Consider the following 22,091-nt stretch of genomic DNA (forward strand, 5'->3'; position numbering starts at 1 on the left):
TTGTGTTATATTTGTGTTATATTTTTACAAATATAACATATGTAAAACTGTTATATTTGTACATTTCTGTCCAATGTGATATTTCATGAAACAGAATTAAAAGCTCAGGGCATGGAGGTCAGAGGGATACACACCTTGTATGTGGCCAGCCCTGGTTTGATATCTGGTACCACATGGGTGCTCCAGGCATCACCAGGGGAATCCCACACAGAGCACAGCTGGGGTCCCTGGCACTGCAGGGCCTGATCAGCACTGCATCCTCGGGCCCGCGATGAACTGGCCGCCTGGGAGGCTGAGACTTACTGGGTGGATTCCCCAGGCTTCCTGAGCAGACTTCACACCATCCCCCGCCCCCAGATAGAAAAGATAAGGACAGGGGCTGGAGCGATAGCACAGCGGGTAGGGCGCTTGTCTTGCTTACAGTGGACCCGGGTTCGATTCCCAGCATCCCATATGGTCCCCTGAGCACCGCTGGGAGTAATTCCTGAGTGCATGAGCCAGGAGTAACCCCTGTGCATCGCCGGGTGTGACCGAAAAGGCAAAAAAAAAGAAAAGAAAGAAAAAGATACGAACATGCATGGAGCTCCTCTTCTCTTCTGATCTCTTCTCTACATTCCTGTTTTCCTCTGGTATTTAACTTCTCGCTAGGGAAAATTTCCAAAGTGAAACGAAAGTAGATAAAATAGCACAAGGAGGGTCGGAGTGATCATACAGCAGATAGGCTCTTGCCTTGCACGCAGCTGGCTCAGGTCCAATCCCTGAACCCCATCTGGTCCCCCGAGCCTGCCAGGTGTGTTCCCTGAGCACAGAGCAAGGCTTGAGCATGACTGAGTGTGACCCTGAAACAAACAAACAAAATAAAACTTAAGTTGAATAAATTTCTGCAACCCAGCTCAACAGCTGCCAGCAGCCAGGCAAGCTTATTTACACCTCATGTCCCTCCACTCCGCACCCAGCTATGCCGAGGGCTCACTCCTGACTATGCTCAGGATACTCCTGACCCTCATGTGCCAGGAACATGCCCTCCTCCCTGTGCTATCTCTCAGGCCCATGTCATTTATTTATTTGGTTTTTGGGCCACACCTGGTGGTGCTTGGGGCTTGCTACTGGCTTTGTGCTCGGGGATCATTCCTGGTGGGCTTGGGGGGACCACAAGGGATGCCAAGAACCTGGGCCACCTGCATGCAAGTGCAAGTTAAATGCTCTACCCGCTGTGCTGTTGCTCCCCCACACCTTCTACATTATTTATTCCCCCCCACACACTTAATTTAAACATAGTGGCTTACACCATTCTCTTCCACCAATGTTCCCAGTATCCCCACCCCCACCCCCAACCCCACCACCCCACCCTGCCTCTGCAGCAGGGCATTCCCTTTTGTTCTCTCTCCTGTTGGATGTTGTAGTTTGCAACAGAGGTATTGAGTGGCCATCCTGTTCGGTCTATAGTCCACTTTTGGTACGCAGCTTTCAACCCGAGTGGGTCCTCCTAACATTCTCTACTAGGTGTTCCCTTCTCTGTCTCTGCTGTCTTTACCCCAGCATGTGAGGCCAGCCTCCAAGCTGTGGGCAGACCTCCTGGTTCTAATCTCTACTACTCTTGGGTGTTAGTGTCTCATTCTGCTGCTTTATGTTCCACATATGAGTGCGATCTTTCTATGTCTGTCTCTTTCTCAAAGAATATATTAAAAAAGGATAAGTGGATTGCAAAAATAAATAAATAAATAAATAAATAAATAAATAAATAAATAAATAAATAAAAATAAACATCGTGGCTTACAAAGATTTGTTTCGGGCAATTCAATCCTCCAACACCAATCCCGGCACCACTGTTGCCTTCCCTCTACCTTTGTCTCCACTTCCCCTACCACCCCTCATGCCTGCCCCGGAGCAGGCTTATAATAGTTTTTTTTTTTTTCTTTCTATTGCTTGTTACTGCTGAGTAACAGAATGATTAGAGAATATTTCCATAGACGAAAACTTGTGAAAGTTGTCGTGCCTCAGCATGGGGCCGTGAAGTCCGCGTCTGAGGGTGTACCAAGCTGTTGTTGCGAGTCAGGCCCCCACGTTACTGCAGGGGAGTGGGGAGCACCTCGCGCTGGTCCCAGCGGCTGGCTGGCTGACGCGCTGCCCTCTGCCTTGGCACAGATGGTGATCTCGCTGCAGAACACCACCTCCACCAGCCGCTACCTGCGGGTGCTCCCGCCCTCCACGCCCTACTTCTCCGTGAGTCTGGGTGAGCTCAGCACACCCCCGCCTCCTCGTGGGCCCCCGTCCCAGAGTCCTCGAAGATGGGCCAGCCCCCACCCCAACCCTGCCCCGCAACCTTCTTGGCAGCCCCTGGGCAGGGGTCTCTGCCAGCTCTGCCTGCCCCCAAGGATTCCTTCAGGGTGTTGGAACCCTGGGTCCTGGTGCATGCAGGGAGATGAGGGGTGGTGGCACTGTTGGCCAGGGGCTCACCTGGGCCTCACTTCCTGGCCCAGGGGCTTTACCTGTCTCTGGTGCTCCCAGTGGTGCTCCCAGGATCACAGGCACTGGCCTGGGGGCAGCGCCAGGATGGGCCTTCCCTTAATTCCCCAGAGCCTGAGGCGGCGTTCCAGCCCCTGAGCTCCTCTTCCTGCCCCCGGATCCTGACGGCTCTCGCCTCCCTCCAACCTCCCTCTGCTTCTCCTGGCTCCCCCTGTCCCACTTAGACACCCCCTCCCCCCCGCTCCATCTGCCGCTGTAGCCCCCAGCCCAGCCGCAGTGCTTTTCTCTGAGCAGCTCTAATCTCCAGCTAGGCCTGGCCTGGCCCTACCCAGCCCTGTACGCCCCTGTGTGACCCGTCTTTCCACGGCACCCCCTGCTGGTTCTACTCTCACACACTCTCTGCCCCGAGAGGGTTACTCAGTGGGCGCCAGCTTGGGGGTGGGTCTATCTACACCTCTGGGGGTCTACCTGCCTTCCTGAGGGGTCTGCTTACGCCTCTGGGGATGTCTGCACCCTTGGGTGTACCTGCACCCCTGGGGGATCTACCTGTGCTTCTGGGGGGGTCTGTATGCACCTCTAGGTCTACAAGCATCCCTGGGGGTCTATCTGCACCTCTTGTGAGGGTCTACATACTCCCCTGGGTCTACCTTCACCCCTAGGGGGCTACCTGCATCCCTGGGGGGGGTCTATCTGCATCTCTTGGGGGAGGTCTGTATGCACCCTTGGGTCTACCTGCACCTTTGGGGGTCTACATGTATCTCTGGGGGTCTGTATGCACCCCTGGGTCTACCTGAGCCCCCGGAGGTCTGCAGGTCCTGACCCACGTGTTGTTGTTGCCTTTGATCACACACAGGGATGTTCCCAGGAAACGGCGGCTTGGTGGCTCCCGGGCTGATGTGCCAGTTCGTGGTGCAGTTTTTCCCCGACTGCCTTGGGGATTTCGATGATTTCATTTTAGTGGAGACCCAGTCCAGCCACACGCTTCTCATCCCCCTGCAGGCCCGGAGGCCCCCTCCAGTGCTGACCTGTGAGTGACGCGTCCAGGGTGACATAACCCGCCAGAGGCTGCCCCTCCTGGAGCCCCCCTGCAGAGCACCCAGCTTGGTCCTCTCGGGCCTGGAGAAGCTGGAAGGGGACCCCTGCCCCCCACAACAGCAAGCGCCCTGTCGTCCTGCCTGCTCGTGCTGGGGGCTGACTCGGATCACAGGCAGCGTGGAGCGAGGGCCCTCCTGGCTGTCCCCTGGCCTCCCCCTGCTCGAGTCCAACCTGTGCAGCCCCTCGGCCTCTGTGGCTCTCTGGGACAGCACTGCCCAGGGCCCCCAGGGCACTTCAGCTGGACCCTGCCCCCACGGGACGCAGTGGCACAGCTGCCTGCTACTCGGTCCTCTCCAGGAAGGTTCTGGGGTGCTGGGCTGGCCCAGGGGGGGTCATGTAGGTTGGGGGCAGCGACTATAGGGCCACCAGGCACGACATGCTCTGTCTCCTGGTGGCAGTGTCGCCCGAGCTGGACTGTGGCTTCTGCCTCATTGGGGGCATCAAGCTGAACCGATTCCTCTGCAAGAACGTGGGCCTCAGTGGCGGCAAGTTCTGCATCATGCCCAAGGGGAGCTGGCCGCCGCCCAGCTTCAGGGTGAGCCCAGTGCGCCCCGGGGGAGGAACGCAGGGTGCTGGCGGGGGGGTGGGGGGAAGGAATGGGGACCTATGGGAGCCCACCTGCCTGGAGAGATCCCCCTCCCCTGCAGCCTGGCGTCTTCCTGGTACCTCCCACTGCTAAGTCTGGTCGGGGGAGCGTGCAGGGAAGGGTTGCTGAACGATGGCCCTTGGGCAGCTCTTGTGTGGCGGCGGTTGGAGGGGACCCTCCGTGCCCCACTTTCTCGCACACCCTGGGCACACCTCCGCTTCTCTCCCAGGCGATCGCCACCGCGGGCTTTGTGGAGCAGCCGCCCTTTGGGATCTGGCCTATGGTGTTCGAGCTGGCGCCGGGGCAGACCGTCTGGCTGGAGGTAGGACTCGGGACCCCAGTCAGTCACGACCGCCCTCAGCTATCCCCAACTTGCCCCCCAACCCCGCTGTCACTTGTCTCTGTCACCCTGCAACCTGCACCCCTCTCCCTTGCCCGGCCCCAGCCCTCGTGGCTGCTGGGTGGGGGCTGGTTGCCTTAGGATGTCATTCAGTTCTCTGGCCCATGGCCACCCAGTAAAGAAAGCCCTTGTGGGGCTGGAGTGATAGCACAGCAGGTAGGGCATTTGCCTTGCATGCAGCCGACCCGGGTTCGATTCCCAGTATACCATATGGTCCCTGAGCACCAGGTGTAATTCCTGAGTGCAGAGCCAGGAGTGACCCCTGAGCATCGCCGGGTGTGACCCAAAAAGAAAAAAAAAAAAAGAAAGCCCTTGCATTTCTGTCCTGGCCTCTGAGCCAGGCCGCATGTGTACACACGTTCACACAGACACACGAGGAGAAGGTGGGGAGAAGTCAGGAACTCACAGGATGAAGTGTTGGGAGACACGCAAGCAGCCCAGCAGGGCGATGCTCCCTCCCCGGCTGTCCCGGCCCCAGGCGCTGTCCTGTGTATCCTCCAGGAATGAGATGCCCGATGCTTCTTCCACATATTTCATTTCCCTTCGCACAAGGGGTCACCCCCCAGCTCTGTGCTTCCACTCCTCTCCCAGCCAGCTCCCGTTTTCACAGCTGCATACTGTTCCACGGGGGAGGAAGGGACCAGAATGTGGGCCCCTCCCGATGGGCACCAGTGTGTTTCCAGTCTCTGGCCATTTCAGAAAGTCACTCCCCAGGGGTCCTTGTGCTCAGGCCTGATCTAGCTGCCTTCCGCCATCTGGAGCCTGTCGTGGCACCCTAGCCCTGCTCCGTGGATTGTTCCCTCATAGTTCCCGTAGCCACATGTAGATTGTCCATCTCCCTACGCCCTTGCCAATAGTGTGCTTTTATTATCAGTCTTAAAATCTTATTACCATGAGCATTCTTTAATTTTTCCTTTTTGGGTTACACTGAAGATGTACAGGGGTTACTCCTGGCTCATGCACTCAGGAATTACTCCTGGCGGTGCTCAGGGGACCATATGGGATGCTGGGAATCGAACCTGGGTTGGCCACATGCAAGGCAAATGCCCTACCCATTGTGCTATCACTCTAGCCCCACCATGAGCATTCTTTAGCATGCACAAGAGCAAAATAGTTTGATTGTCACCCAGGTACTTTTTTTTGTCTTTTTGGGTCTCACCCAGCAATGCTCAGGGTTTCCTCCCGGCTCTGCACTCAGGAATTACTCCTGGCGTGTTTGAGGGGCCACATGGGATGCCGGAGATAGAACCCTAGATGGCCACGTGCAAGGCAAGCGCCCTACCCACTGTACTATCACTCCGGCCCCCGTTCAGGTTCTCTTACCCAGCTGCAGCCAGCATCAACTCTCGAACTGTCCTTGTGGCATTTCCATTCCTTCTGCCCCTTCCAGCCAAATGCCAGCCTGGAGACAGCCAAGGAAGGAAATCAGGGCGGGAAGCCAGTGCTTCCTGTTGTTGGCCGGCACGAAGAGGGAGAAACTCCTCTGAGTGGGTTTCTGCTTACCTCTCTGGCTCTGGAGGCGATTAAGCACATGGTCACTTAAGAGCCATTAGAATTTGGGATCTCTATGAACTTTCTCTTTCTGACCTATTTGCTTCCCTCCTGGCCTTAAGCGCCAGGTGGGGTGGAGATGGCAGGGAGGGGTCCTGTCTGAGGAGAGGAGGGGGGATGGTGGGGCCAAGGCTCCCCTTTTCTCCCCCAGGTGATCTTCCTCCCCACAAGCCCGGGGCGGGCAGAGAAGACCTTTCTCATGGTGTGTGACAACTGTCAGGTCAAGGACCTGGTGATCTCAGGTGGGCATGTGTGCAGGGGGGAGGGACGGGCAGGGTGAGCGGGCTGCAGGCCTTGCTGCATCAGGGCGGCTGGTGGCACAGGAGGTTCCCCCAGCTAGGTCAGAGGTGGGCAGTGTTGAGGGGACGCAGCTGCCCTGGCTCTGAGTGGCCCTGGGGGATGGGACAGGACTGGGAGGCGGGCCCTGCTCAGTGTCCTGTGCCCCTCCCCCGCCCCCACTCACCACCCTCTTCCCGGCGGCCAGCTCCGGAGTGAGGCTCTGTGCTTGCTTAGAGGATGTGGGGACAGGAATTTCTGTCACCCCTTCCCCCCCTCTTTTGGGAGCCCGAGGAAGATGGGGCGGAGGGTGGCGGGACACCTGGAGTCGCCCAGTCCTGATTCCAGCCACTGGGACTGGACCTCCCTGACCTCCTCGGGCAGGAGTCGGGCAGCTGGTGGCCTTGGAGCTCATCTCTGTCTCTGGGGAGAGGAGCCAGCCGGAAGCTGGCGAGCTCACGGACCTAACGGCCCAGCACTTCATCCGCTTTGAGCCCATAAACCTCGGCTCCGTGGCCAGAAAGCAGCTGATTATCAGAAACGCCACGTGAGTCCCCCCGATTGGCCCTCAGGTGCTCCCGTTCTCCTTTCTTACTGGAGCGGACACACTCCTGGGGCAGGGGGTGCGGGGTGGGGGAGGGAACCCGTATGGAAGGTTCCGGACTTGCACCGTCTGCCCAGTAATGCAGGCAGCTGTTGAGCCTGAAGTCAGTGAGCGCTGCTGACCTCAGGGTCAGGCTCTCTCCCTCTCCGTAGCCACCCTGTCCTGGACACAAGGCCCCCATCCCACGGACTGTGGTACTGGACACAAGCTGTCCCACCCTGCCTGCCTCAGGAGCTATTTCCCAGGCACACAATGGCCTTGGCCTTGGCCTGGGCTTTCGCATACGGGCTCTTTCTGTCCCTGCATCCTCTGAGCACCCCACCCCACCCCCGACAGTCTTCAGGGAACCTCGAAGCGGGCAGCCCAGTGACTCCAGACCCTCAAGACTCCTGCCGCCTGGGCAGTGGTGGTCATCGGCTGCCCTCCCCTGTGGGCACTTGTCACTGCTGCCCCGGATGACCGGGGCCCCACATCCTCCTGGACAGGGCCGTCCGGGGGACCCGAGGTGGGGAGCAGAGGGCAGGGTGGCCAGTGCAGTGGCCCTCCAGTGGGAGACACTGCAGGCAACTGACCTGGGCCCTCTCGGCAGGAGGCTGGGGGGCTGAGGGGTGCCCACAGTTGCATGCATGGAGCACAGGTCCCCCTAGCCACTGACCCGCTAGCATCTACCTCTCGGGACTCCTTGAGCTGCCACTGCTGCTCTGTGCCCTGACTCCCAGGTTCCCATGGGGAACGACTCCGCTGGTCACTTCTTCGTGCCCGAGCCCAGCCAGGCATGGTGTGGGAGGGCCTGGCCCGGCAGGACAGGGCTGACCGCCTGGCTTGCCCACAGGCACGTGGAGCTGCCTTTCCACTGGCAGATCCTGAAGCCCAACCTGCAGGCACTGCTGCCCGGAGAGGCGTACAGCCCGGCCGCCGTCAAGTGCATCCCCGACAGGGACACGGCCTTCTCCATCACGCCCCACAGGGGCGTCTTCAGAGCGCAAGAGGACCACGAGTTCATCCTGACCTTTGCTCCTCATGAGGTCAAAGGGTCCCGTCGATGGGGTGGTGGCGCTCCCTCCCACCACATGCTCTGGTGACCCCCCTAGCTCCTCCCCCGTCACTCCCCAGACAAAGCCACTCCCTCTTTCCTGGTCCTGACCCCCCACACACATTGTCTGTGGCGTGTTTTCTCAGCTAGAGGGGTCTCCCCTAGTGCTGCTATGAGAAGCACCCCCATGCCCGGCCCGGCTCATGGCAGACCCCTAAGGAGAGTGTGTGGGGGCGAGTTCCGAGGGGAGGAGAGGTCAGTTCGGCTCCCCCTACAGTGGCCCCTGTTGTGGGCAGGTGTGACACTGCTCAGGGCACCTGGCACGACTGGCCCGGCCCCACCTAGCTCGCACCTCTCATCCATCCTGGGAGCGTGGAGCTTTGGACGTGCAGTGGCCACTGCAGTGGGCAGCGTCGGAGCCTAGAGGTCCTCCCCCCAGCCCCCCTGCCCCTGTCCTGGTGGGCGCTGCCATTCTTTCTCTGCCTGCTGGGGAGGCGGGGGCAGCGGGAGGCTCCGGTGGCCTCGTGCCCTCCAGCTCACGCAGGCACCGTCGCGCTGCAGCTGAGGCCGTTCCACAGCGTGATGCATCTGGTGCTCGAGGAGATCCCCGAGCCCGTGAGGTGAGCGGGGACAGGCCCCCAGAGGGGCAGGACGAGGGGGACCCTCAGACCTGGTGCCCAGGGCTAACGTGGACTCAGCCTTGGGGGCTGTGGTGACCACACATCACCCCTCGTGGGGGCCTCTGGGTGGTGGTGGGTGGCAAAGGAAGGTGTCCCTTCCTCCTCAGCCCAGGCATTTGCAGACCCTGCCCTGAGTGCACCAGCAGTGCTGGGTATGGAGGGGACACTGGCCCGCCTCGGTGACATCCCAGGATGGGGAGGCCTCGGGCTACACGGTTCCTGGGGGCCAGGAGGGGGGGGTGCCTCTTCCCCACTGTCATAGCCATGGGCATTCACGTCTGTGTCCAGACGCTGGCCTCTGCCCTGGAGGGGGCCCTGGGACTGGGTAGGCAGCCCTTTCCACAAGAGCCAAGCTCTTGGGTTGGAGTGTTAGTACAGTGGGTGGCGCGCTCGCCTTCCACCCGGCCGCCCCGGGTTCGATCCTTGGCATCCCATTTGGTTCCCTGAGCACTGCCAGGAGTAATTCCTGAGCATCGCTGGGTGTGACCCCAAAACAAAACAAAACAAAAAGAGCCAAGATTCGGGGCCAAGGCCAAGGCCAGGCTCCCGGGCCCTGGCAGCTTCTTGCTCACACGGACAACTGTTCAGCTCAGACACAGAAAGCACGAAGGAGCTCTCCTACTCGCTGGAAGACAGGATCATCCTGGAGGTGGAGGTGAAGGGCACCGTGGAGCCGTTCCAGGTGCTCCTAGACCCCTACGCCATCCTCCTCCCCGGGGAGAACTACATCGGCAGCACGGTGAAGAGAGACTTTAAGGTGAGGTCAGTCCTCGGCTTGGGATGTGTGTAGGCGGGTGGAGGGGGAGTTGGACATGGTAGGGGGCAGTCCCAGCGGAGAAGGCCAGCTGCCCCTGGGGCCCAGAGCCTGACTTGGGGGAGCCAGCAAGCCATCTGGGCAGCCTCCTGGCATCTCTGAAGACAGCCAGTGGCCAGCAGCCTTTCCTGGTGTTTGTAGATTTGTGGCGGAACAGGAGCCCCAAAGTCTATGGAGTGGGGTGGTCTGTCAGGTGGGCTTGGGGGCCTGCCTTGGGGGAGCCGCCCAGGCCCTTGTGGGTGCCACCGGCAGGCAAGGCAGGACCCCAGGAGCCCGGCTGGGGTGTCTTTCAGATGTGGAACAATAGCAAGTCGCCCATCAGCTACGTCTGGGGCAAGATCTCCGACTGCCACATTGTGGAAGTGGAGCCCTGCACAGGGACCATAGGTGCCACCTCGCCCCTGCCATCGGGGGACCTGCAGGGGGGCTGGGCCCAGGGAGGAGGCATCTGTGGCAGGGGGGTGGAGATTCACGCTCTCCTGGGGTCAGCTCCCCATCTCCCAGGCCAGCCAGCAGGGTGCCCCGAGGCCCTCTTCCTCCCCTGCCCCTCGCGATTCGGTTCTCCCCTTTCCCCAGAGCCCAGCGAGGTGGAGTGTTTCGAGCTGAACGTCACCGGGGGTGTCCCCGGGCCCATGAGCGAGGACCTGCCGTGTGAAATCAGAAACTCCCCCTGGCCCGTGATGTTACACATTGAGGCGGCCTTCAAGGTGCCGCTGGGATGGGGGGCGGGTGGCCGCGGGGAAGGCCCGAGCCAGCTCCCTGGGCGGCTGGGTGACAGACCACCGGGTGCCTTAGGGACCTGCGCTGGTCATCAACACCGCAGCCCTGCAGCTGGGCCTGCTGCGGCTTGGACAGAAGGTCAGCAGCACCATCTGCCTGCAGAACATCAGCCAGCTCCCCGCCGTGTGGCAGCTGCGCGAGAGCCCCCTCTGCCTGGAGGAGAGGGGCGAGGCCGTGAGTTGCACCCCCCCACTTCCCCACCCTTGTCCCCACCGGGTCCCCGAGACCCTGAAACTCGCTGGCGCCCTCAGGTGGAGGAAAAGCCCGCTGGGACCTTTGGTTTCCCAGCACTCTCCACTGGAGGCAGCTGGGGCGGGGTGGTCCTCGGCTTCCATGCCCCTTTCTCTGCCATGGGAGGCAGGATCGGGACACGGGCCTCTCCCTCTGTTAGAGCAGCCGGCACAGGAAGCGCCGCGGGAAGGGGGAGCCTGGAGGAAGCCGCTAAACCTCCCCAGAGAAGGGCCGGCTGGTCCCCAGCCCTGCCCGCGATCTGCGTCCCTGCCGCCAGAGGGCGCTGGAGGCCGGGTGCGGGACCCAGGCTTCTCTCCCGCGCTGATCGCATCACAGGAAGTGGCCAGTTAGCTGTATCAGCATCGGCAGGATGGGCACCTCCCCGCCACCTTCCCGCACTATAGCTCCTTAGGAGGGAGCTGCCCCGGTGTGGGACTCAGCCCTGGTCTGCCTGGGGACCCGCCCCACCCTCCCACTGCTTTGTGGGGTGGGGGTGGGGGGCGTCCTGCTCACCCGCCACTGCCTTTCCCTGCACCAGGGCGGAAGCAGAGGAAAGGCCCTCAAAACCTCACACGGATTCCTAGCTACTCGGTCTACACATTCCCTTCCTCAGGTCTCTCCCTTGCCCCCCACCCCACCCCAAAGCCCTACGCTGTGCCCTAGCTGGGCACTCTCTGGCATACCCACTAGGGTGTTGGCAGTGGGTTGCCAAGGCCTCAGCAGAATCTGGCACCTCTGAAACCAAGGGCTAAAGTGTCCCTGCTGTCCTGCACACCACCCCCACGCCCACCTGCTTCTCCCCATACCCCAGGCCCAGCCCTGGCTCCTTCAAGCTCCTCCAGGGCAGGGGGTGGCCACTCTGGACCCCAGCCGAGTGCATGGGTGAAGCCAGAAGGGTCAGGGTGTCCCCTGGAATCCCTCAGCCCATGGACAGCGGGCTCGAATGGCTCCCTGGTCCCCAGAGTCTCCCTCTCCGCATTTCCCCCTGAGCAGAGGGGCGCCCTTTCCTTACTGAGTCTGGCCATTCTACTGCTCTCTCCAGCAGTCTGCACTGTGTTCTTTTGAGTTCTCAAAAGTATATATATATATATATATGTATATATATATATATATATATATATATATATATGTTGCACTTCGGGGTTTGTTAGGTGCAGGAACCCAACCTCAGCACAGACCCAACCCAGGATGCCACCTTGTAGCCCCTGTGCCCGGTGAGCCCCTGAGATCCCGTCTTGACAGGATGGACTGTGGAGGAGATGGGTGGGTGAGGGGTTAAAACTATAACAGATGGAAAACTTTCTCCTTCCACTTTCTGGTGGAGCTTGCTTCACTTGGAAGTTTGCTTTATTGGGTTTTTTTTTCCTTTTGTTTGGGGACCACACGGGGCAGTGCTCAAAGGACAATGCAGTTCCAAGGATTGAATTCACCCAGGCTTCCTGCATGCAAAACTTGTGTCATGCGTGCATGCATGGCATGTCCTTTTTGCCATGGCCCTGGCCACTTCCTTTAATGCCACCAGTGACTGTTCCATGGCCCCTGAGAAGGGCATGCAGACCACTTGGGGAGTGCTGGCATCTGTCCCCAGGAAATTCCCCCATTCACCAGCTTTGGTCCCCTTAATCCCAAGACTTAATCCCACATGACTGTCTCCTCCTACCTCCTACGTGGCTCTTTGAAAGTTGGGGGGCAGAGCCAGCTGTGGGGTGGGGGAGGAAGGGGCAGTAGCCTGGTTGTGTCCTTCTCTGACTGTCCTCCCCAGCAGGCGTCCCCCTTCTGCATCGAGCCCTGCAGCGGTCTGGTGCCACCTCTGGGTGACTGCAGCGTGCAGATCACCTTGGAGGCGCTGAGCTGCCAGCGGCTACAGACGGTCCTAGAGCTGGAGGTGGACAGCGGTGTCTGGAGGTGAGGGCCCAGGGGACACCCTTCACACTGGTGATGCGCACCCCTGTTGTGTGACCATCATCGACCCACGGAGTCATGCCAGGTCATTTGTAGGCAATGTAGAAGCAGGTGGCTTCTTGCGGGCCTTTGGCTAGGAGTGTTGCCAGCGGGCAGGAAAGGGCCATAGACAAGCACGCGGCAGGCTTCCTGGTCATCCAAGACCCCCGACAGGCTCAGAACTGGGTTGGAGGGACACTCGTCGCTGGATAATTGTCACAGTCAATAGCTGGGGCACAGACACAGAAATGTCGCTGTGGGTCTGCTCCCCTGTGTTACTGGGATGCATTTGTTAACACACAGTATGTTTTAGGGATACAGTCTCAAGTCTCTTCAAGGCCTGTGGTTCCGGATCACACTCACCACCAAATCCCCCCATCCTCCACTTGGTGCATTAACCGAGCCATGCCTTGGTCATTAGGGACCCCCAGGAGTGTCTCAGGCTGTTTGTGTTGTTTCTTCCCTCCTCCCATCCTTCCTTCCTTCTCCTCCTTACACAACATGAAATGTCACATACATACAAAATGACAAGAGCATCAGGAGCCTCATGGGCCCATCGCTTCCCTTTGCTGATTCTCGAATCACCACAGACGTGGTCTCAGCCCCTTCTCCCTGTTCTTTCCCGAAGGGGTTTGAAGCATCGTGTCCTTTTCCTTCTGTTGGGGGACGGGCCCTCTGGATGGGGCTTAGGGGTCCAGCGACCTTCCCTGGAGAGACACTTGGTCGGGCATTATGGGCCTGATGTTGAGTGTTCAGGCTCAGCAGTACTGGGGAGGCACTAGCACCGTCCTGGTAGTGCTAAGGGGTGGGGGTGCTGCTTTATGCAGTGCCAGGAATCGAACTCAGGGCCTCAAGCCTGCAAGGAATGTGTTCAACCTCTTTGGTTTCTCCTCCAGTCCCGATGTCCTGTTCTTATGTTGTCTGGGGATAATGCTTTATTTCTTAACCTTAGGGGGGGAGGTGTGAGGGGCACATGGCCACGTACTGTGTATACATTTGGACTATATATTTTACAGTCATTCTGCTTGTGTTTCTATTTCCTTTTTTTTTTTTTTTGCTTTTTGAGTTACACCTAGCAATAATAATGCTCAGGGGTTACTCCTGGCTCTGCACTCAGGAATTACTCCTGGCGGTGCTCGGGGAACCATATGGGATGCTGGGAATCGAACCCAGGATCCCATATAGTCAGGTCGGCCGCGTGCAAGGCAAACACCCTACCCACTGTGAAATTGCTCCAGCCCCTATTTTCTTTTTAAAAATCATTTGATGCTCTTTTTTCTTTTTTTTTATTTTGAGTGATATATGTATTTATTCAAAAATTGAAGGATAAAAGTTTTTTTTTAATAAGAATTTTATTTTATTGAATCACCATGTGGAAAATTACAATGCTTTCAGGCTTAAGTCTCAGTTATACAATGCTGAAACAACCATCCCTTCACCAGTGACCATATCCCACCACCACCAAAAAAAAAAAACCCACACAGTACACCTTCCATCCCGGCCCCCCCACACCTTGTAAATGATAAGTTTCACTTTACTTTCTGTTTACCTTGGTTACATTCAATATTTCAACACAAACCTCACTATTATTGTTAGGAGTACCCCACTAAAGTCAGACCTGTTATGAAGAGAAATGAAGCTTCCAAAGCCGAGCGGTTTTGAATTTCTGTACTTTAACAACTAAGTCCAGGGAGATTTCTTCCAGATATTGGATCATTGCAAGCTTGGAAACCCCATCTGTGGTTGTCATAATATGGCGGTCACCACACCCTTCACCCCCGGCAAGGAAGAGGCAGAGAGAGAAATACCTTACCCCTCCTGGGCGGGCATGGGGCCGCGGCTTAGTTCTCAGGCTGGAGACATTCTGCGAGGAGCTGCCCATGCCGAAAGTAGTTTAGCTGGGTCTGGATTCACTCTCGTGCAGCTGCAGAGAGGCCACATATGCGTGCGGCCCCCGGGGTCACATCTCGGTGGCAGGAGGGGCCGGTGCCACCCCTGATGCTCTTTTTTTCTTAACCTTTCTATGTCATCTCCCCCATCTGTGGCTGGTTTCTGTTGGGTGGGGTGTCCCCCAAGCAGTGCTCAGGGAGCGGGGGACCACTCCTGGTAGTCATGGGCCCTCTGGGATGGGGGCGTGATGCGAGGCCATGGTGCTACTCATGTCCTGTGGTTCCCCAGCCCCCTCGGCCTCCCGTGGTGCTTGGAGGCCTCCAGGACTGCAGCTGGCAGTGCAGGGTGGGGGGACCATGTGGTGTCAGCGGCCAGACTGGGTCGGTCACCTACAGGGCATATGCCTGAATCCCTGTTCTGTCTCTGGAGCTCCCTGTGATTTCTTCTTCTTCTTCTTTTTTTTTTTTTTTTTTTTGCTTTTTGGGTCACACCTGGCGATGCACAGGGGTTACTCCTGGCTCTGCACTCAGGAATCACTCCTGGCGATGCTCAAGGGACCATATGGGATGCTGGGAATCGAACCCGGGTCAGCCGCGTGCAAGGCAAATGCCCTACCCGCTGTGCTATTACTCCAGCCCCTCTTCTTTTTTTTTTAATGTTAGTTTTGTGGCCAGTAAAAATCACTAAACTTTATCCTCAGTTCTAGTGGGTTCTAAAATTCCAGTTTCTTGGAGCCGGCTGTATTGACCGGCCTCCTGCAGGTAGGGACGGTCTTCCTTCCCCTCGGCTGCTCAGTAGCCGCCTCCTCCCTGCCCGCCAGCTACCTGCCCGTGTACGCCGAGGTCCAGGAGCCCTTCGTGTACCTGCAGAGCAGCCACGTGGAGTTACACGACCTGTACGTGGGTGTGCCTGCAGAGGCCACCGTGACCCTGGTCAACGGCACGCTCCTGCCCACCCAGTTCCACTGGGACGTGGTGAGGGAGCCCCGAGGGAGGGGAGTGTCTGGACTGCCTTTGCCTTGGCCCCTTCTTCAGGGAATTCCAGTTCCTGCCTAGGAGTTTCTGGGGAGCCCAGGTGGGGCCCTGCCCCATGGCTGACCGAGACCTTCACTCTCAGGGTTGGGAGATGGCCACGTCCCATGTGTCCAAGGCTGCTGCCCTCTGCCCCGACCACATCCTCCCGGGGCAGCTGGCTTAGCACAAAACAGCCCCCTCTGGGCTGGGGGCCCTCTGGGGATGGCAGGCGCGGGGGGCAGTTGTGCCAGCCCTGCCCGCCCACCCCGCCTATCTGCCCACCCGGAGCAGAGCACTGGCGGTGCTGGGCGCTGTCTGGGCCCCAGGCTTGCTGGCGCCCAGCACCTGCCCACAGGCCCACTTCTTCTCTGTCAGCTCCTGGGGAACCAGGCCAGCTTCTGCAGAGCTAGAATCTCCCCCAGCCAGGGCATTCTGAGCCCCAACGAGGTGTGCCAGCTGCAGCTGGAGCTGACCGCTCTCACGCAGGTGGGTGGGGGCGAGGCGGGCTGAGGGCCTAGAGGGGATCCGCTCCTGGTCCTGGGTGGGGAGCGGGTTCCTGCCGCTGGGCTCGGGCCTGCCCTTGGGAACACAGGGAAGAGACCCACATGCATCCCCAGACCCCCGAGCCACGGCATCTTAGCCCTTCCTTGTCCCGTTGTCCACGGCCTCGGGGGCTACTGGGTGGGTTTCCCAGAGAGCCTGCCCACCCGGGACCTCCCAGGGACAGCCCTCCAGGCCAGAGCAGGCTCCTGCTGGGGCTGGCCTGGTGCTGGCCCCGGGCTCCGCCCTGGGAAGAGGCGCTCTCCACATAGACGCGGGCCAGCAGGCTTCCTCCCCCAGCTGGGCCCTGCTCTAGAGAGGCGGGCAGGTGGGCACCTGCCTCGGGAGGGTCGGTCCATGGTGCTGCTTCTCCAGAGGCCCAGCTGGGGACCTCCAGCCCGGTGCCTCCGTGGAAAGGCCGGGCTCCCTGCAGACAGGCTGTCCCCAGGACAGTGGTCCTCTGGAGGGACAGGGCGGCCCTTCCACACTGCCCAGAGTCACAGGCAGCCTCCCTCTGGCGCCCGCCTGTGTCCACATCCCCCCTGCCCCCGCCCCTGGCTCTCTTGTAGGAAGAGCTGACGGACCTTGCCCTTCCCTGTTACGTGTCCGGCATGGAGAAGCCGCTGGTCCTGGGCCTTTCGGGGAAACCCCAGGGGCTGCGGGTGACCATCGGCATCTCTGCAGAGGACTGTGAGAGCAGGTGAGGTGGAGGACAGGTCCTTCCCCGCCTCTGGCCCCCAGCTGGCACGGGTCGGCCAAGCTGCCAGCACTCCCCTGCAGCACAGGCTCCTGCGCACACCACAGCACCCTGAGCTGGACGCCGCTGCCAGGGAGGCCCCCCTCCGCGCCCCCGCCAGCCAGGCCCGTCTGCCTCTGACAGGGGAGGTCGTGGGGAGCTCGAGGCCCTTCCAGGTGTGGGGCGGGAGGGATGGACAGAAAGGGTGGCGTGGCCGCTCAGCGCGGAGGGAGTCTGAGGAGGAGGAAGCCAGTTCCCGGGCAGCTCGGGCAGCACTGCCCCAGGGGGCTCACTGGGCAGGGCCCAGCAGGCCTGGGTGACCCCGAATCCCGGGCCCGGGGCCAGGGTTTCCATCCCAGAGTCGTGGCCGGGCTCCCCGGAGGTGCTGCATCTGGACTTCGGCTCGGCCGTGCCACTGAGGACCTGCGTGAGCCGCCAGCTCGTCCTGACCAACCTTTCGCCCATCGAGACCACGTTCACCCTCCACTTCAAGCACTTTGAGAGCCCCCCCGACATCCTGAGCCAAAAGCGCAGCCCGTAAGCCTGGAGCCTTGCACGGGTGGGTGGGTGGGCGGGCTGTGTCCAGTGTCCTGTGCTGGGCGCCACTGGGGGGCAGCAGCAGACTGGTGTGAGGACAGGGGGGTGGGCAGAGCACACAGAGGGAAGAGGCTCCCGCCGCCTCCCTCGCCCGCTTCCCCACGGGCCCATGAGGTGGAGGGGGTGTCTGAGAGAGCTGCGGAGTGCGGCCCATGCCTGCCGGGGCGGGGGCCGAGCCCAGGGTGTTGGACACAGTGGGAGGAGAGGAGGGTCGAGCTCCCCCGTGGAGGCCTCTGCTCACGCATCCTTGGCTGTGGGCAGGGTCCTGGGTGCTGGAGGCAGCCCGACCCCCCTCAGAGAGACACTGGTAGGGGCGCAGGCACTGTTCGATGCTGAAAGCAGCCCAGTGAGGGTGTCTTTCCCGGAGCCACCGGCATTTTCCCAGAGCGCCGCTGCCGATCAGGCGGAGAGGCTGACAAAAGCTTCCACACGTGGGAGCCACCCGTGGTCCCTCTGCACAAAAGCCCAGGCTCTGTCCGCTGGCTGGATGTTGGGGCCTGTCTGTCGCAGAAGCTGCCCAGGTGACGGGGAGCCCAGGCTGGCTTTGCCTCCAGGGCTCAGCGGGGCACAGAGCCTGTGGACTTTGAGAGACCGTCCCTGGGCACCCACTGCTAGGACACTTTGGGGGCGGGGTGGCAAGGGTGCAGAGGGAACAAGGACCAGAGGCAGAGGCAGAGAAGACCCTGGGCTGCCTCCTTCCGCTGTGTGCCTGGGGGTTGCTGGCTCCTCAGGGAGGTGGCCGGGCCGCTGAAGGACTCGGGCTGCTCAGTGCCATTTCTCTGCCCTGTCTTCTAAAGCCCTGACTTGCCCCCTACCTTGCTGAAGATGCCTCGGATCCGCACGCTCCTGGACAAGCGAGAGTCTATGGGTGAGAGTCTCTGGGTGAGAGACTATGGGTGAGAGTCTCTGGGTGAGAGTCTCTGTGTGGTCTCTAGATGGGAGTCTGGGTTGAGAGTCTCTGAGTGAGCTCTGTGGGTGAGAGTCTGGATGAGTCTGGGTGAGATTCTGTGGGTGAGAATCTCTGGGTAAGAGTCTGGGTGAGTCTGTGTGAGAGTCTCCAGGTGAGAGTTTGTGAGTAAGAGTCTCTGTGTGAGAGTCTCTGGGTAGGAGTCTGGGTGAGAGTCTCTGAGAGTCTCTGTGAGAGTCTCTGGGTGAGTCTGTGGGTAAGAGTCTGGGTGAGAGTCTCTGGGTGAGTCTCTGGGTAAAAGTCTGGGTGAGAGTCTCTGGGTAAGAGTCTCTGGGTGAGAGTCTCTGGGTGAGAGTCTGGGTGAGTCTGTGTGAGAGTCTCCGGGTGAGAGTTTGTGAGTAAGAGTCTCTGTGTGAGAGTCTCTGGGTAGGAGTCTGGGTGAGAGTCTCTGTGAGAGTCTCTGGGTGAGTCTGTGGGTAAGAGTCTGGGTGAGAGTCTCTGTGAGAGTCTCTGGGTGAGTCTCTGGGTAAGAGTCTGGGTGAGAGTCTCTGGGTGAGTCTCTGGGTAAAAGTCTGGGTGAGAGTCTCTGGGTAAGAGTCTCTGGGTGAGAGTCTGGGTGAGTCTGTGTGAGAGTCTCCGGGTGAGAGTTTGTGAGTAAGAGTCTCTGTGTGAGAGTCTCTGGGTAGGAGTCTGGGTGAGAGTCTCTGTGAGAGTCTCTGGGTGAGTCTGTGGGTAAGAGTCTGGGTGAGAGTCTCTGTGAGAGTCTCTGGGTGAGTCTCTGGGTAAGAGTCTGGGTGAGAGTCTCTGGGTGAGTCTCTGGGTAAAAGTCTGGGTGAGAGTCTCTGGGTAAGAGTCTCTGGGTGAGAGTCTCTGGGTGAGAGTCTCTGGGTGAGAGTCTGTGCGAGTCTCTGAGTCTGTGGGTGAGCCCTCCTGAGGGCCGGGTGGTGGGAGGGGGTATGGATGGTGGTTACTGCACTCAGGCCACGACCAAAGCAGGATTTGACATGACTGATACAGGCCTGCGGCCACCAGAGAGGGGACAGGACCCGAGACCCCCTCAGGGTCTTGTTCTAACAAGGTTCTCCTGACTCTCGCCTTCTCCCAGGCGTGGGTTTGTGTTCAGAGCCTGAGTCTGACAGGGGCCTGAGGGTGGCTCAGAAGACAGACACCTACTGAGCCTGCCTCCCTCCCCTGGGGGCCAGGGGACCAGTTGTCACTCCCGGCTTTTCAGTCCTGTTTCCTCCCCCGCCCCAGACTTCATGGAGGCCATGCTGTCTCACGGGAAAGGAGCCGCCTTCTTCCCCCACCTGTCGTGTGGCGTGTTGGGGGCCCACCAGCAGCTCCAAATCCACCTCACGGCCTGTGCAAACATGTGGGGCGAGTACCGGGACAGCCTCACCTGCGAGGTAAGGACAGGCAGGCGGGTAACCGCCCTCAGCTACCCTCAGAGGGTGAGGGACAGTCGCAGCTTCTGCAGAGCACCCTGGGGCTCCAGCACAGGCAGAGGGTCCCTTATGCCCGGGGGAACCTTCCACGCTTTTCCCTGGAGATGCAGGCCTGGGACCACCCTGGGCAGGGCTGAGGGATCAGAGGGGCCGTGTGCCCGCCTCAGGAGACAGTCAGGGCTCGGGGCCACGTCCTCCCCGAGACCTGGAGCTGCTCACTTCCCCGTCGCTCCCTTGTTGGCTCACTCATCAGTGTGGATGGGTGCCCTTGTGTCCACCCTGCGGGCATGCAGGCTGCGGGGACCAGCTCACACCCAGGAGCTTCTGGGTGAGTGTGGAGAGTTGAGATGTGGGTGCACTGTCCACTGCTGTTTAGTTGTTACACTGAAGTTCATGGACAATCTGTTCCACCTGGCAGGCTAGTGATGGTAGGTAATTTGCTCCAAATAATTTTTATATGCTAAGGCATAAGAGTCTCTCTCTCTCACTCTCTCTCTCTCTCTCTCTCTCTCTCTCTCTCTCTCTCTCTCTCTCTCTCTCTCTCTCTCTCTCTCTGTGTGACACACACACACATGACAAAGGGATGTTCACCTTAAAACACAGGAGCGCTTTGCTGACAATAATGGCATAATGGCATAGGAAAGACATCCCAAGTGTACAAAGGATCAGAATAGGCATCTGAAGAGTGGCCACTGATGGCCAGTGAACAAACACACTTTCTTCTCTGAGTGTGAAGCTAGCATAGCATTTGTAGCAATCAATAAAGGGAAACTTTTGTTTGTTTTTGGGCCACACCTGGTAATACTCAGAAGGTCTTGCACAATGTCTTTTCATATTCTCTCTCTGTCTGTCTGTCTCTCTCTCCATTATTTTGGGCATGATGGTTTGCAATACTGTTACTGAAAGGGTATCATGCATACCCCTTTACCTTGTTTCAGCACTCAGTTCTTGTCCAGAGTGATAATTCCCAACTGTCATTATCATAGTGGGCCCTTCTTTGCCCACACTGCCCTCCAACGTGCGGCAAACTTCCAACCATGGACCAGTCCTCCTGGCTCCTGTTTCTACTGTCCTTGGGTATTAGTCTGATACTATGGGTTTTTTTTAATATATCCCACAAATGAGTGCAATCATCTTATGTCTGTCCCTCTCCTTCTGACTCAATTCACTCAGCATGATACTCTCCATATTCATCCACTTATAAGCGAATTTCATGACTTCATTTTTCCCAGTGGCTGCATAGTATTTGGCACATTTTTAAGTCTGGTTGTTGAAGTTTGGATCCCTTGTTTTCATTCATCTTTTTCTTTTAAAAAAGATTTTCCTCCCTCTCTTGTTTTCAGTGTTGTCGACTGTGGTTGGATATTTAGCTATGTCACTCCTCTATACCACCCGCATACTCGGATCCCTTGGCTTCCGCTCCCGCTTTCTCTGTCTCTTCCCCCTTGACTTCTTTCCTTCTCTACCTTTCTTCAAAAAAGAACTTAAAAAAGAAACACAGGCAGGTAGGCTTGGGGGATACCACCCGAGTAGTAGAGCATATGCCCACCCTGTCCGAGGCCCCGAGTTTCATCGCCAGCACTGCTTGTCCCCTGAGAGCCATCAGAAGTGGCCCCTATTGAAAAAGAAAGAGAGTGGGGGCTGGAGCAATAGCACAGCAGGTAGGGCGTTTGTGGCCAACCAGGGTTCAATTCCCAGCATCACATATGGTTCTCCGAGCACCGCCAGGAGTAATTCCTGAGTGCATGAGCCAGGAGTAACCCCTGTGCATCGCAAAAAGCAGACAGAGAGAGAGAGAGAGAGAGAGAGAGAGAGAGAGAGAGAAATAATCTGGCCAGCAGGGCAATAAGAGGCCAAAGACGGCCAGACTGGATGATGTGTGTGTGCAGAGAGCAGAGAGGACCGGGAGGGCAGGGAAGTTGGGACCAGGCCTCTGGGGTGACGGATGAGTGTCAGGTGTGAGTCCAGTTGGGAGCAGCAGCCTGTGGTGGCCCTGTCTTACCTGGAGGTGGGTGTGTGCACAGAGGGCCCTGGGACCCCATGAACACAGCAGCTGCCACGGAGAAGAGTGACCGAAGGCTGTCGTGTTGGCAGGTGGGCGAGCTGGCGCCCGTGGTGATCCCGGTGTCTTTGGCCGTGGTGGGCTGCCCCATCAGCTCGCAGAGGATCACCTGCTACACCGGCGGGCAGCTGCAGAAGGAGCCCATCATCAGGTCTGGGCCGCGCCCTTCTCTGCTCTCCGTGCCCAGCTGCTCACCCACCCCCTTGAGTACAGGGCTGTCCTTCGGGGGTGGAGGAGTGGGGGTCCTGGGGGCTGGGGTGGGGCAGAGAAGTTAGTGCAGCTCCAGCACTGGGCCACGGGCCGCCCAGCCCTGGACCTGGGCACTCTGAGATGACAGGCCCCTCCAGGGCCTTATCCCTGCCTAGGCCTCCATCCGCTCCCCACTCTCTGCTGTGACCCTGCCTGTGAGGCGGTAGCTGCAGACCCCTGAACCTTCCCTGCTGC

At 59.1% G+C, this 22,091-nt stretch overlaps 1 protein-coding gene across 1 annotated transcript in view; it reads left to right on the top strand.

The window, feature by feature from the left end:
- Positions 1-22,091, top strand: part of DLEC1 (DLEC1 cilia and flagella associated protein) — a 41,547-nt gene that overhangs the window by 13,893 nt on the left and 5,563 nt on the right. Inside the window, exons 7-26 of the mRNA XM_004614624.2 lie at positions 2,146-2,233; positions 3,320-3,493; positions 3,960-4,096; positions 4,377-4,469; positions 6,250-6,340; positions 6,759-6,921; positions 7,811-8,003; positions 8,573-8,631; positions 9,280-9,448; positions 9,799-9,892; positions 10,082-10,212; positions 10,301-10,459; positions 12,282-12,421; positions 15,168-15,321; positions 15,736-15,846; positions 16,470-16,600; positions 16,982-17,173; positions 18,031-18,101; positions 19,395-19,546; positions 21,680-21,798. Of these exons, the coding sequence (XP_004614681.2) occupies positions 2,146-2,233; positions 3,320-3,493; positions 3,960-4,096; positions 4,377-4,469; positions 6,250-6,340; positions 6,759-6,921; positions 7,811-8,003; positions 8,573-8,631; positions 9,280-9,448; positions 9,799-9,892; positions 10,082-10,212; positions 10,301-10,459; positions 12,282-12,421; positions 15,168-15,321; positions 15,736-15,846; positions 16,470-16,600; positions 16,982-17,173; positions 18,031-18,101; positions 19,395-19,546; positions 21,680-21,798 (2,621 nt within the window). The remainder of the gene's footprint in view (positions 1-2,145; positions 2,234-3,319; positions 3,494-3,959; positions 4,097-4,376; positions 4,470-6,249; positions 6,341-6,758; positions 6,922-7,810; positions 8,004-8,572; positions 8,632-9,279; positions 9,449-9,798; positions 9,893-10,081; positions 10,213-10,300; positions 10,460-12,281; positions 12,422-15,167; positions 15,322-15,735; positions 15,847-16,469; positions 16,601-16,981; positions 17,174-18,030; positions 18,102-19,394; positions 19,547-21,679; positions 21,799-22,091) is intronic.

Source organism: Sorex araneus, chromosome 4 (genome assembly GCF_027595985.1).
Source record: "Sorex araneus isolate mSorAra2 chromosome 4, mSorAra2.pri, whole genome shotgun sequence".
Lineage (NCBI taxonomy): Eukaryota > Metazoa > Chordata > Mammalia > Eulipotyphla > Soricidae > Sorex > Sorex araneus.